The sequence below is a fragment of the Pholis gunnellus genome (genome assembly GCF_910591455.1).
Source record: "Pholis gunnellus genome assembly, chromosome: 14".
In the NCBI taxonomy this organism is placed as follows: Eukaryota; Metazoa; Chordata; class Actinopteri; order Perciformes; family Pholidae; genus Pholis; species Pholis gunnellus.
The window spans coordinates 24031184-24046438 of record NC_136541.1 but is presented as its reverse complement, the minus strand read 5'-3'; the positions used below and the strand labels follow the sequence as shown (position 1 = coordinate 24046438).

General features: G+C 42.4%; 1 protein-coding gene across 1 annotated transcript in view; it reads left to right on the top strand.

The window, feature by feature from the left end:
* col15a1b (collagen, type XV, alpha 1b) overlaps window positions 1-14132 on the top strand; it is a gene marked incomplete at its 5' end in the record, with an annotated part of 35911 nt that extends 21779 nt beyond the window's left edge. The window contains 16 exons of the mRNA XM_079173788.1: window positions 182-217; window positions 376-429; window positions 2849-2905; window positions 3202-3261; window positions 3712-3756; window positions 6146-6227; window positions 6413-6438; window positions 6642-6740; window positions 6917-7061; window positions 7164-7228; window positions 7485-7616; window positions 7951-8055; window positions 8789-8863; window positions 9060-9257; window positions 9805-9920; window positions 11064-14132. Of these exons, the coding sequence (XP_079029914.1) occupies window positions 182-217; window positions 376-429; window positions 2849-2905; window positions 3202-3261; window positions 3712-3756; window positions 6146-6227; window positions 6413-6438; window positions 6642-6740; window positions 6917-7061; window positions 7164-7228; window positions 7485-7616; window positions 7951-8055; window positions 8789-8863; window positions 9060-9257; window positions 9805-9920; window positions 11064-11286 (1518 nt within the window). The 3' untranslated portion in view covers window positions 11287-14132. The remainder of the gene's footprint in view (window positions 1-181; window positions 218-375; window positions 430-2848; window positions 2906-3201; window positions 3262-3711; window positions 3757-6145; window positions 6228-6412; window positions 6439-6641; window positions 6741-6916; window positions 7062-7163; window positions 7229-7484; window positions 7617-7950; window positions 8056-8788; window positions 8864-9059; window positions 9258-9804; window positions 9921-11063) is intronic.
* Window positions 14133-15255: the final 1123 nt, after the last annotated feature.

Here is a 15255-nt window from a genome sequence, read left to right as displayed (position 1 = left end):
GGAGCTTCTTGAAGACTTGAATTGGGACCAAATCTGGGGTTTTGTGAATATTCCTTCAGTTCTTCTAGAGAAACAACTCATTTAAACCCAAAGAGAAATAAGCTGTCTTTGAAATGTCTATTACTGCCATTAATACACATCTAATGCCACGTCCTCGTCATAATCTCATTGTAATTTGCAGGGTGACCGTGGGTTCGCTGGACCTGACGGACTTATGGTGAGTTTGAATGCTAAATAGGACATGAATATCTATGAACTCACATTTTGTAGTTAGGAGTTCTACACAAATCTATTTATTCATGTTGTCATGAACTGGAATGAAAATCTGCAGATGTAGAATTGATGTGTACATCACTGTGTTTCTGTTTATTTCAGGGCCCGATAGGACCACATGGACAAAAAGGAGAATATGGCTTCCCTGGTCGTCCAGTGAGTACATTGTATTTGTTGTATATTGGTCTAGAAATGAACATCCCCATTGTAAATGTGTCTACTTAGGTACTGGTACCAAAAATGATCCCAATATATATGTTTTAATATGCTGTATTTCTTAGTACCAAGCAAAAACACATTTGTTCATTTCTTTTGAATCTTTTTTATTCACCTATTCATATACAGGTATTTTTCCATGTGGGAACCTCCCACACTCCTCATTACCTGTGATCATGATTCTGTAATTAAGATTGTATCCGTCAAAAAAACAAAACGGCATGTAATGATCGTGACTAACAGGAAGATATCTGAGTGAATGAGCTTTCGCAGATTTTCACATCTTGCAGTTTTTGGTCGTCTTGAACTCAAATGATATATTGCACTTGTACTGAGTACATATTCTGATTAGTGAAAAAAAGGAAAAGAACCCACAAGCGTTTGTGGTAGTGGCAGCACTCACAGCCCATTTATTGGTCAGTGTTTACATCCCACCTCAGGCCTGTGTGAGTGAGGCGTTACACCACCTGACTGAGCAGATCACCAACATGGAGCACAAACACCCAGACTCCCTGCTCATTGTTCTGGAGGACTTTAACAGAGCAAACCTCAACAAAGAACTGCCTGAATACAGAAAACCTATTGAGTGTAGCACCAGGGACAAAAACACACTGGACCACTGCTACACTGTAATAAAGGACACATATCGCTCACTCCCCCGTGCAGCTTTAGGACTCTCTGATCAGTTCATCTTCTCCCGACCTACAGGCAGAAACTAAAATCTGCAAAGCACTGTGGTCAAGACTATGAGGAGATGGACCAACGAGGCAAAGCTGGAGTTACAGTCCTGCTTTGTCTGCAGCAATTGGAGTGTTTTTGAGGCTGCTGCTACAGACCTGGATGGGCTCACTGACACTGTGACATCGTACATCAGTTTCTGTGAGGACATGTGTGTGCCGACTAAAACCTTCTGCACATTCAACAACAATAAACCCTGATTTATTGCAAGACTCAGGCAGCTTCGTCGGGCTAAAGAGGAGGCCTACAGAAGTGGGGACAGAATCCTGTACAACCAAACCAGAAACACACTGACAAAGGAGATCAAGGTATCAAAGAGGAGCTACACTAAAGAGTTGGAAAACGTGTGGAGAGGCCTGCAGGTACTCACTAACTACAGGAGACCACCCCCCCACACTGAGGAGAATCACCAACTGGCTGACGACCTGAATGTGTTATACTGCAGGTTTGATAAGCCCACTTTTACACTTCCCAACTGCTCTGACATCAAACAAGCACCTACACCCCCTGCCGAAGAGGATGTGAGTCGGAGCTGTGTGAAGTCCCCTCCTGCTTCAAACGCTCCACAATCATCCCGGTCCCCAAGAAATCCTCCATCACAGGATTAAATGACTACAGGCCCTGACGTCACAGGGCCTCTCTCAACATGGGACTGCACTACATGCTGCAACACCTCGACTCCCCAGGGACATATGCAAGGGTTCTGTTTGTGGACTTCAGGTCAGCGTTCAACACCATCATCCTGGAAATACTTAAACCCAAACTCTCCCAGCTCACTGTGCCAGCCTCCACCTGTTAGTGTATCACAAACTTCCTGACAGACAGGACGCAGCAGGTGAGGCTGGGAAAAACCACATCCAGCACTGGCGCCCCCCCAGGGGTATGTGCTCTCCCCACTGCTCTTCTCCCTCTAAACCAACGACTGCACCTCAGAGGACCCGTCTGTTAAACTCCTGAAGTTCACAGACGACACAGCGGTCATCGGCCTCATCAGGGACGGCGATGAGTCTGCGTACAGACGGGAGGTTGAACAGCTGGTCCTCTGATGTGGTCAGAACAACCTGGAGCTAAACAAGCTCAAAACTGTAGAGATGACCGTGGACTTCAGGAGGAGCCCCACAACACTGCCCCCCCCTCACCATATTCAACAACACTGTGTCAGCCGTGGAGACCCTCAGATTAGATCCACAATCTCCCAGGACCTAAAGTGGGCCTCCAACATCGACACCATCTCAAAAAAAGGCCCAACAGAGGTTGTACTTCCTGCGCCACCCAAGAGCACTGTACGCCAAAACCACCAGACACCAAAACTTCTTTCCACTCTCCATCACTCTGATGAACACCTAACCAGACGTACTGCACTTCCATTTGCACTATTACCACCATTCTGCACTAATATCTCAGATAAGATAAGATAATCCTTTATTAGTCCCGCAGTGGGGAAATGTACAGGATTACAGCAGCATAGAGTAAAGTACAAACAGGAGACATAGTAAAAAAACAAGAGTGCATTATGTGCATACATATTGTTAATTTATTAACACTGGATAGAGCACCATGTGTTGCTGAATGCTTTGCAGGACACAAATGCTGATGTGTTCGACTCTTTCTCTTCCTGTAGGGACGATCTGGTATACCTGGGAGGAAAGGTGACAGAGGAGATTCTGCTGGCCTACCGGTAAGTAAAGGAAAGGGAGGAAAATATCTGTGATCTCCTTGTTGTTAAAGCCCTTATCAATAATGCATTGGAACAGTTAAGACAGATATGTTCAGATACCAACAAATAAGACAGATCTTTGAGCTGTTTCAATCTTCAGATTAGAATTGTAAAGGTGAAGTGGCCAGTTTCTTTTTTTTCACATCAGGAAAACGGATTGTCCTTTAAGTTTATTTTCGCTTCACTTAGAAACTGTCTGACGGTCTGAGAAATGTAACAGGGCACTGACACTAATGTGATCATGTTCACTCTCTCAGGGACCTCCTGGCCCTCCAGGCCCAGCTGGACATCCAGGAAGAGTTATTGGGCTTAAAGAAGTAAGTTTCCATCTGTGGCTTTTTATTTCTCTAATTCATCATTTTCAGTTGGTGGACTGGCATGACGAGGATGTGATGCACAGTAAACACTTTGCGTTGCCATATTTGAAAAGGCTTGCTTCACAGTCCAAAATAATGCAATGAAACAACAGAAATCTTGGAAACTTATTTTCATTGAGGAAATGCATTATATTATAACATGTTTGACTTCCATTGAACATCACTGAACCTCAAAGTGTACATGTGGATTTGTATTCCAATTTTTAAGGAGAGATTGACAAAGTTTTCTACAAACCTTCAGAATAACTAGAAAACTGTTGTAACACATTTGGGTTTTGACACAGAAAGCCCTGTGATCGTTTGTCTTTTTATTCTTGCCTTAAACAACCATGTCTGTGAAGCTCATGACTCATTTAGTCTGATCACGCTGCTCTTCTTTGAATTTTAAAGACAGTGTTTCCGGTGCGCCCCAGACCGCACTGCAAAAAGGGACGAGTAAGTCTGTGTCGGACCTTCTGATTGGTCTGTTTCACCTTGAAACCGGACCGTCCGGTGGTTCTGTTGGTGTGTGGGTGTAGCAGCATGGCAGCTCTCTGGTCTGGGCTAAAACAGCTCTTTTACTCCCTTCATTTTCTCCTCTCCTCCCTCCTGGCTTTTCTACTGTCCTAATGGTCCTGAAAAATGGCTAAATGTCTGTGGGCCTGGCCCCCATTTCATCAGGCGTTAACATTGTTGTTGTATGCAGGTTGTATCCGGTGATGTGTTTTATTACCACTTATTTGTGGTTGGACCTACACGCAAAATGTAATATAAGTAGTGGATATGGATTAAAGATGCATTAGCCACCTGTAAATTCGGTGCAGCCCGGGTTCATTAAAACCCAGATTTTCTGTGTGTTAAATCCAATCTGATCAACCATGCTGATTGTTAATGCCGGGTGTTAAAGGGGTCTGAGTCTTAATTCAGCTTTCCTCGTCTGTCCTTTCCGTCCTCATCATCTTAGGGAAGAGGAAGCTGGGTGGCGAACAATATGGATATTATTGATGATGCTCCTCCTTCTACTCTATGCTCATCAGAGTTGTTGCCAAATCCTTTTTCAGTTCAATCAATTCAAAAAAAAGATTCTAAAGAGGCTATTTGACCATAACAGGCTTTTTCATTTTTATTTATTCCAAAGAAAAGCCTAAATCCAATTGATTGTATTTCAAACTAAACTCTGGCCTGCCTTTCATCAGGCGGATAGAAATGTTTTCAGAAATGTACAGTCTATTCTCGCGGTGCTGGGTTTTTGGGTTCTGCTTTGAAAATGTTCTGCTTGAAGCGTCTTCAGTGGCGTCTTCTGTGTAGCATATAAGGGGATCGATTGGTCGAAATGGAATACAATATTAGTAAGTATGTTTTCTTCAGTGTGTTATCACCTAAAAATAAGAGTTGTTGTGTTTTTGTTACCTTAGAATGAGTCGTTGATATCTACATACGGAGCGGTTCCTCTTTATGGAGCCGGCTGCCATGTTGTTACATAACGGGCAAACCAAACACTGGGTCTAGATCGGGCAATCTGCGTTTTCATGTTTTCGTGTTGGCCACCATCGTTCTTCTGCACCAGGGGTCACTACTAGGCAGACCGCGGTCCGGGTCCGGACCCAGACGCTGTTGCGTCCGGACCCTGGACCTAAAACAATAGATAATTGAGAATTACAAAATTTTGCAGAGCGCTTCTATTTCAACCTTTACAGCATTCATTCAGCGGTCCAGGAAACACACTGACCAGTTACATGCGTTGTAAATCACATCATGTGATGCTACTCAGCCAATGAAATACGTGTATTCTGATAAGCTTCACGAGTCGAATGAGATTTACACATACTAGGGAAACGGGGCGAGAGATCGAGTAGTTGGAGAATAATACGTCAGTCTGAATTTATTTCACATGGCGTTCTCCAATTATAGAAATGGGGACAGCGAGACCACAGCCTTTAACCAAGAATGGACAGACTTTTACATTTGAATTCTCCCCACGGATTGTTCAAAACCCGTCTCATTTGTTCAGAGACCGTGGCGATAATTAAAAGCGGCAATGTGAAGAGCCACTACGAGACGCAGCACAACTTCTTTTAGCACAGAAAACAAAACTCAGGACTTCAAAACCACAGTCCACAAACCAACGGGTGACATCACGACAACTACGGCAACTTCATATATAGGATCTATGATTTGGACGTCATTTGTTAATGAACAACTCATCACAAGCCAACAATGGAAAATGAATGAAGTCTGACTTATGTTAATTGGAAACGTGAAAGCGTGGAGGGCTGTCTTCGGTCTTGATACTGATTGTATGCAGTAGATTGCATCCATTGGAATGTCGCATTGACACCTTCCTTAATGCCATTTTCCTTTGCAATAGCTATCAATGGGATGTTTGGGTGCACAGCATCATTCAAAGTAGTGGTGGCGAAGTTGTGGCAGGGGCCTCCAGGAAGTCATTGACAGTAACTTACTGTAAAAAACATTTCTCCATGAAAAAAAGGAACAGTTTATAGACCATTTAGTGATGCAGATATGTTTCATAGAAACACCTGATTTAACCCTGTGTTACCCAAGCTTTTGTACTTTAACCACCAGAGCCACAGATGGGTTGTACGTGCTGCTGTCTCAAGCATGCATCCTTTGTATTTAACAGGTGTTGTTTTTTTGTCATCTGTCTTGTTTTTTTACTCTAACACGTTTTACAGTTTGTATCATTCTTTACAGCTGTGAAAAAATGAAGTCAAGCTATGTGTTCAGCAGTCTGTACATTGTCTACATGTGCACATGTGCTGGTATCGCCAACGTGCTGGTAGCAATGTAATGTTAATGTGTGTGTGTGTGTGTGTGTGTGTAGGACACAGTGACAGGGGGAGATTCAGTCCGAGCTAAAGGAGATAAAGGAGATGTGGGAATACCTGGAGAGCCAGGCACAGCTGGTAAGTCCTTTACAACAGACATCTCATTGATTGCCATTGACTTTCTCTCTCACCTCACACTTGGGTCACCATTCGGTTTATACGAAGCCCCGGAAAGGTGATGGAGGGAAAAGTTGATGCTAGAAAAAAACGATTTATAACTGCTGGAATGTGTATCATTTACGCCTCGTCATTTTTCTTCTCAGCACCCGGCTTTCCAGATGGAGTTGTGGTGAGTACTGATTCATCATCCACCACAGATCAAACGAAATAACAGAGCCACTGTCCTAAATGAAGGATTGATATTCACAAACAAAACAGTAACGAGTTTGAGAGGACAACACAAATCAAAACCAAGGAGTCAATATTGACAATGAAATAAGCTTCCTCAACTTCTTCAGTAGGCTCGTTTCTTTGTTCTTGTCAATCTCTCAGGGTGCCAGAGGTGATCAGGGATACCAAGGTCAGAAGGGAGAAAAGGGTGACGGCGGTCTGCCTGGTTCTCCAGGACTGCCTGGGAGGTCAGGACTTGTGGTAAGATCTACTAAAATACCTTTCAAATAGTAAGTATTCAGGTATTGAAATGATTAATTGTAACCAATGCATCTGATTACATCAGATTCCCCAATGTTGCTGTTGTGAGTGTGGTGCTGTTGAAAATGTTTTGAGGAATTGCCAAAATGAATGAGTCTGTCCGTGTGTTTCTCTAGGGTCCAAAAGGTGAGTCCATCGTTGGCCCTTCGGGGCCTGTCGGCCCTGTGGGTCAACCTGGAGCCCCTGGGTTCGGACGACCTGGTCCCCGGGGGCCCCCTGGCCCCGCTGGACCCCCAGGAATTGTACCTCCGTATGGATCGGGTATGTGATGGGGAGAAGATGTGGAGCTCAGCTTATATCAATACATCTTACAGACCTCATTCATTGTATCTGCTGAATGTGTTTCTGGTGTGTCGTTATCAGGAGTCAGTGTCCCCGGCCCTCCAGGTCCTCCCGGCCCGACAGGAGCTTCAGGATATGCCAACCCTGTAAGATACCTACCATTGAGCAAGGCACTTTACCCATAATCTGCTGTATTTTGACTTCTCCGGGACTGTCTTGTACACTTAAATATAAATATACAGTATATTGTAACATTTTATTATGTCCATAAGTTCATGATTTGCCTTAATATTGAACCTTGTTGTGAGAAATGTCCAGTGAAAGTCTATCTGTAGAGGAGAGAGAAATTGAGAAAAAGTGTCTTTTCCTGGTAAATAATGCCAGCATGACGATCTGTTTCAGGTGACTAGCTATAAGACGAGCCACGCTCTGAGCAGAGAGACGCACCGTGCTGCAGAGGGAACCTTGGCCTACGTGTCTGAGAAGGGAGGAGAGCTGTACATCAGAGCACGCAATGGCTGGCGTAAGATCCAGGTGTGTATTGTGTGTGCACTCAATGTGTGGCCATTTAACCTCATAAAAGTGCACTTAACCATATTCTGTATATGTTGTTCATTCTGTACACATGACATCTATTGCACTTCTGTCCATCCTGGTAGAGGGATCCCTCCTCTGTTGCTCTCCCGAAGGTTTCTTCCTTTTTTCTCCCTGTCAAAGGGTTTTTTGGGGGAGTTTTTCCTGTTCCGATGTGAGGGTCCCGGGACAGAGGATGTGTACAGATGTGTACAGCCCTCTGAGGCAGATTAGTGATTTGTGATTTTGGACTGTTCAAAACAAATTGAATTGAATTGAATTGTCCCTCTTTCAGCTCGGAGAATTGATTCAATCTGGACCTTCCACCTCGGTCACGTCTCAGTCCCTCAGCAGACCTGGAGATCGGAGCAAAACGCACAGGAGCCAGAGCCACAGCCAGGTACACACACACACACACACACACACACACACAACTGAGTACCAAATTTGATAAGAGCAGATCCAGTTGCGTTCTTACTGTCTGTCTGTAGTTCGGGATGCAAACAACTTGCTTTTTCAGTGAATGATGCTTTTATAATTTGTGGAGACTTGTGTGAGTCGTCCAGACTCAGGGCCCCGCCCCCCACATGCTGTCAGGCTGTGTGTCTGCCAAGTAGAGAGCAGAGAATCGTCTTCAATCGTTTGACAAATATTACAGTAGACATCCTCATTAGACGGGCTACTTCGCAAAGCAACCTGGTTGCAGCAACTTACGTCATGTAATTTGAACATGTTCCGCCATAAAATAACGTTTATCAAGAATGCATTTATGTTTCTTGTAAAACAAACTATCAGTGTGGAATGTCTTGACAAACCTTGCAGTGAAGGTGTCGTTAAATAGTTAAAAAAAATAATAATTAAGGTCTAATCATTATTGTTTGCAAATCTTCTGCCTGGACCTCCCCTAGCTGGCCACACCACACCCTGGTGGAATGTCCTATTCATGTAAGCCCGTAGCACAGGGCTTCCTCAGATGGTTGTATTATATTTAGCCGTCACATTTCTTTTTTCCTGACTTCAGGTAGCTCTTTCTTTTTTCACCATATATATGTAGTAACACATACATATATGGAAAGTGTTTTAGGAATATCTTTACATTTAAACAACCTCTAATTCCTGCTTTTGTTGAACAGGAGCTTCAAGAGGGCAGTAGAGGATATCAGCCCATCTATAACGTCCTACCACAGACCTTCAACGCTGTACCTGGGGTGAGTGTTACAAACACATGCACACACACACACACACACCTACCGACACATACCTAAGACCAAGCAAGGTAAATTCTCTTAGCCCAACACCAGCCTAACTCGCCATGCCCTACGATGCCAGATGTGGGATGTGTCCTATGTGGACCAGGTATCTTTTCTCCTCTGTTTCCTCATCTGTTTTTTCTCTCTTTCCCAGCTCCACCTGGTAGCACTGAACGCCCCGCTGAAAGGGGACATGCGTGGCATCCGGGGGGCAGACTTCCAGTGCTACCAGCAAGCTCGCTCCATGGGGCTAACCACCACCTACAGGGCCTTCCTGTCCTCACACCTCCAGGACCTGGCAACGATCGTGAGGAAGGCGGACCGCACTGACATGCCCGTGGTTAACCTCAGGGTGAGGAGACATTTCTGTTTTCGTTTCCAATTTCATTTTATAGATGATACATGACAAATGAAGGCAGGTTAATGAGTGTTCACTGGTCACCTTTAATAGTTTGAATTAACTATGGTTAAAGGAATAGTTTGGATTCTTTATAAAGATAACTCATAGTATAAAGTATGTTATCAAAAAGTCAGTCTAGTATGTCAGAAAAAAGTCTTTATTGGTCTTTTAATGTCTTTATTTCACATAAGAAATACCACCTTTATGCAGTCATTTTTTTAATGCTCCATTGTTAAGATATTGAGGGTAAAGAATTGTCCCCCAAATGTATATTTAATTAATTTCCTCCACTGTATGTAGTATTATAGTATAGTCAGTGTATTACCTGTAGTAGATGGTGCTTAGTATGCCCCCGCCTGCTGCGGTTCATCGCTCAGCCCCCACTGGGAGCGTAGCATGTCCCCCACTGTGTTCTTACAGGTTTAAAGTGAAACTCAACAATCAACATAGAGGATTTCTTTACTGTTTACTCTCCATGCCGGCCCTCCTCTCCTCTCAGGGGGAGGTTTTGTTCAGTAGTTGGATGTCCATCTTCTCTGGGAATGGAGGCACATTCAACCCCTCCACACCCATCTACTCCTTTGACGGACGCAATGTGATGTCTGACTCAGCATGGTGAGTGAGAGTGTGTGTACGCTCTGTGAGCAAGTAAGGGACATTATTTGTGGTGGGAAATGAAAGCCAATCGTCCATATTGACGGTTTCACGAGACCCCGAAAACAAAAGAAATCTTTTACTGCAGACAGACCATAGATCTCATGTTCAAAGGGACAGCAGCTGCCATTGAAATGGACAACAGTCATGATAATGACAATAGTTGAAGTATTTTAGGGCCTTTATCAGATAGGAGCCAACGGAGACTGGACAGGAAACGGGGGGACATGGGGGGACATGGGGGGACATGGGGGGACATGGGGGATGACGTGCAAACTGTATCACATAACAAACTGCAGCTGGACTGTGTAGGTGATGTACATCTTTTTACCAGCACCTGCAATCATTCTTCACCTTTTCCCGGTCAGGCTTGCAGGGGCTGGAGCCCGTCCCAGCATGCATTTGTTGACAGACGGGGTAAAAAGAAATTGTCTATCAAAGGTCTAAAAAGACTTTCAAACACATATAAATGAAACACTTACAATAGTTCTGCTGTCCAATCTGAGCCCGACGGGTCCCGATAGACTTGAGTCGGGTTGAGGTTTGGTCATTTTCAACAATTAGATGAATTAATGGATCGTAACCTTTGTTTTATTGAGTAACGACTACATTAGTAGTGATTTTGTAAGAAGATGCTCTCTTTCTCTCTCTGACTGTACCAACCATCCGCCATGCGTGTCATGTGTTGTAAGTAGGCAGACAATGCCCCATGTTTGAGGAGAAGGAAAGAGAGGGTGTTGCTAATGTTTAGCATTAGCCTGACAAGCTAACAGTCAGTAATGCATGACACAAATACAGAATAAAGTAACTTTGATTCTTGGGTTTCGATCTCAAATGCGGTCGTACCAGTTGGGTTCAGTGGGGTTTTAATAACAAGGGTATATGGGTCGGCTTCTGGTGTCAGTTTGGGCAGTGACCTAACCTGCATGTCTTTAGACTCGTGGGAGGAGGCCGGATCAGTATTAACCACTGGGGAAACAGGAAGCAGCGCTTACATTTTTTTTTCTCTTTCATTCTAATCTCCCCAGCTCCCCCCTTGATTTAGCACAGCGGCAGCCCATGTAACCTCCACTCATTATGTCTCTCTCCCTCTAACCCCCCCAGGCCAGAGAAGCTGGTGTGGCACGGCTCCAATACGGTGGGCATCCGCCTGACCACTAACTACTGCGAGGCGTGGAGGACGGCTGACATGGCGGTGACGGGCCAGGCGGCGCTGCTGCAGACGGGACGTCTGTTGGGACAGCACACCCGCTCCTGCTCTAACCACTACATAGTGCTGTGCATAGAGAACACATACGTGGGGAACATCCATCAGAGGAGGACCTGAGGACACAGAGGAAACACACACACACACATGTTCTCACACAGTATGAGCGCTGAAAGTGCAGAGTGGAAAATGTGACATACATCATTTAAACGGGAAACACATGCAGGCACATACACACATCATGAGGACACGTCGCTGCATGGAAATTACATTCAAGTACAAACAGACAAAAGGCACTTTTGTTTATACATGCAGATGAAATACACACACAAGAACAAAGGAACACATGCATCCATTTCAGTTCCTTTCACTTTGTATAGTTTCATCTTCAGTGCCAGTGTGTAATCCAACACTGCATCATGCTGCCACACATTTGTTCCAGTCTAGAGTTCCATTTCTTTGTATTCACTATGAACATGTAACAGCGCAGCATATCACCACACAGGACATCGGGATGTACCGTATGTGTTGTTGTCAGGATATCAGGTACTGTCACCAGCTGATCTGAGTAGAGCTAAATGACTTCACAGACAACTCCAGTGCAGCTTTGATCTCCTTAACTACACATCTGTTATGTACAGAAGCCCTGCAAGACAAGTAAGGGGAAAAAAATAACGCTGGTGATCCATTTTCTAATTGTGATTCTAATAGTTTTCTCAAAAGGTGGAAATAAAAGTTGCCTGGGAGAAAAAATAAATCTCCCTGCATACTAAACACAAGGTACATATATTGTGTGTTAGCAAGTAATGTAAATTAAAATTCTTTGTGAAGAAAACAAGAATGCTTGTAATCTAATGCTATTGGGTAGTGGTGCACGTCAGCCTCCAACATGCATATTACAATAACAACTTATGAGCCTGACTATTCTTTACACCTTTTATTACAGATGAGAAAACTAATTTAAGGAACTTAGAGAGACTATCTTGCCAAAATGTTATTTTTCTCACCTGTCAAGTCATAAACTTAATCATGATCTATCTGATCTAAAGACTTAGAGAATGGATCAACGTGTTCTGACTTGCCTCTCAGGGCTTCTGGAGTTATTCTTTACATATTTGCTGATCATTTTACAGAAAGCATGCCAGAGTTTTTTATTACTTTTTTTTTCCAGTGTTATGTTACTGTTGCATTATGATGCATAGTTTTGTAAGTGTGAATTGCATCACCTCACAATAATAACCCATTCTGAAAACAGTAATGGAGACTTGATGACACTGTGGACACATCTGCCAAATCATCTTCACATCGGGAAAGGAATGAAAACCACAGGCTGTGTAGAGAAGTAGAACATACATTGAAATGTACAAATGGCAAAATGGTTAGCTGTGATGTAAAGTTACAGAATGATTTATGATTTGTAGTAAATAGGACTATGTCACTGAATTTTGACCTAATTTCAGAACATAACAGTGTTGTAGTTTAGACCCAAGAGACATGCGATATATACTGCAGAGCAGACTTCTTGGTAAGTTTCTATATTTCTAATATTGTCATCAAACCCCATGTTAATAAGATCAAAACCAACACTGTGTTAGTCACTTAATACTTTCCTCGCCTGTCTGCGGCTCTCAGACCCAAGACAATTGGTTGCTACTGAAGACGTAAATCGTAAAAAAAAAAAAGTCACAAATGAATACTTTATTCATATTTCAGTAATTTCCTAAAGCAGCTGGGCACTGTACTTTACAGCAAACAGGAAGAAATCGTGCATTTGTTTGGGGACTTTTCCAGTGGTGGATTAATACACGATTGGTGCTCTAATGGCAGCAGGACGGTGTTTGTGGGATAGAGTCAAAATAAACCAGAGTGTGCATGTTCACTGTAATGAACAGACATGTGCCCCAGAGCAACAGTGTGCTCATTAATATGTTAGTTTAAATATTGGAGCTCTATGGTAGAAAGGAATATCAGGCGTTGGATACACACACAATACTTATTGCGTTTGATCAGTTTTTAAATATTTGTTAACAACTAAAAAAAAGGATTGACTATCACCAGACTTACGTTTAAAGTATGAGCACAATTTGAACCATTTGAAAAACACGCTGTACGTTTCATGAGATCGTTCTTTTGTCTTCTTGTAATATGTTAGGTGTAAATACACTATATGTAAATCTCTTGCTCCCAGCAAAGTCAACCGATCACAGCATCACTCACCTTTCCTCCATTTTTTTTCAGGCCACTGTAAAGCCAAAAAAGAATTGGCTGGATTTTACCAAAAACATTTTACCACTAAGATCTTCTCTCTAATTGTTGAAGCTACAGATACGAATATTGAAGAAATTAGCAACGCAAGATGAAAAAAAAAGAACCAAGTCATGTTTACCAAGAACCTCAGCTTTCTGAGGCAACGAACGCAGGAGAGAGCACACAGATAATATTCATAAAAAATACATTTTGTCATCACTAATTGGCATCCCATAATCCAACATTAAAGATCGAATGTCTTTTTTCAGATGTTCTGCTGAAAGTTAGCCCTGCTGCAATAACGGATTCAATTAGTGTCATCATTAACATACGTGCGTTAGTAATAGATTTGAAATCAACATGTGATTTTTAATTAATTTATACAGTAGCATAGTGTGACAATCTAGCAAGTTCACTTTAAAATGTTGATGAAATTGGAACATGTATATATATGTTTGTTTCTGTTGATATTGTTGAAATGTTTTTGTTTTTACACTGTAGAGGTAGGTTTTGTATGACACACACACTAAATGGCTGAAGACCTTTACTCACCAAGCGTTGACTGAGATGCCGTTCCAGTGCTCTGCCTGTAGAGATGATGAACAGGCCGGGCTGAAACCAGCAGTCTTGAAAATGTTTTGATTTTCAAAGAAGTAGTTTTCCTGATTATGATTACTGTTCAAACAAGACTTGAGCTACTGAGGAATGAAAACGTTTGTACTGACTGAATAAATGTCTTATTTTGTTTTTTTTTATTTGGTGAGTCTCAGTTTCCTTCATTTTACGTCCAACATAGGTAGGTCATAAAAAAGTAATAATATAGTATGCCATAAAAATGATGTATAAAAAGAGATGGTAGAGTATTTCAAAAAAAGTCGTGAAAAAGTCTCAGTATACTATGTTGAAAAAAGGCCATAACAAAGTCCGAAAAGTATGTTGAAAAAAATCATGAAGAAATCATAGTATAGTACGTCGAAAATGTCATGAATAAGTCATGTAAAAAAGTCATAGTATATTATGTTGAAAAGTCCTAAAAAAGTAAGTATTATGGTCACTACTTTCTAACTGTATAATTTCAATAGTTCAAAACTTTATGACGCAAACACTCAGCACATCTTTTACTCTGTTCTGTAAAATGTGCTTTTGTTACTATTACTAAAATATATCACAAAGAGCCTCCATGTTAGTCTGAGTGTGATCTTGTGGCTGGTAGTGTGTACTCTGTGTGTAGAGGCGTGAGGTGTGAGGACACTGGTGCGTCTCTACTGCCCTCTACTGGCACAACTCAGCCCTGCACTTAGAAATAAAGCCAGACAGCAGGAGCAGCTGATGTAAACACTGGAAGCCCTTTTATTAGTTCTCCAACCTGACAGGAAGCTCAAGTGTATGACAACCAACCGCTTACAAAACAGTTATTTACAGTCGTTTAAACTCAACAAGTTTCAAACTGACAGAGAAAGGGTTAAAGGCATGCACAGGTTCAGATTCTAGGAAGATAACAAGAAAAGAAATAAACTATTTGCATACAAGTGAAGGCGTGTATTACACTGTGCCTTTAGGTTTGCATAATAAAAATTCAAAATGTTTTTTGTATACACAGACCAAAGTAAATGAAATATTATTGCAGTCTTACCCAGTCAGATGAGAAGATGAATGTATCAATCTCTAGGTTTTATCTCTGTGCGTCGTGTACAACCCAGTGGCCAGAAAACATGTTCCGCAAACCCAAAGATACGTTGCATGTGGACGTTTCATATCAGCCACATGGTTAATGTTGGGACACAATTAGTTAGGTTTAGGCAGCAAAGCAACTTGGTTAAGGTTAGAAAAAAAGATCATGGT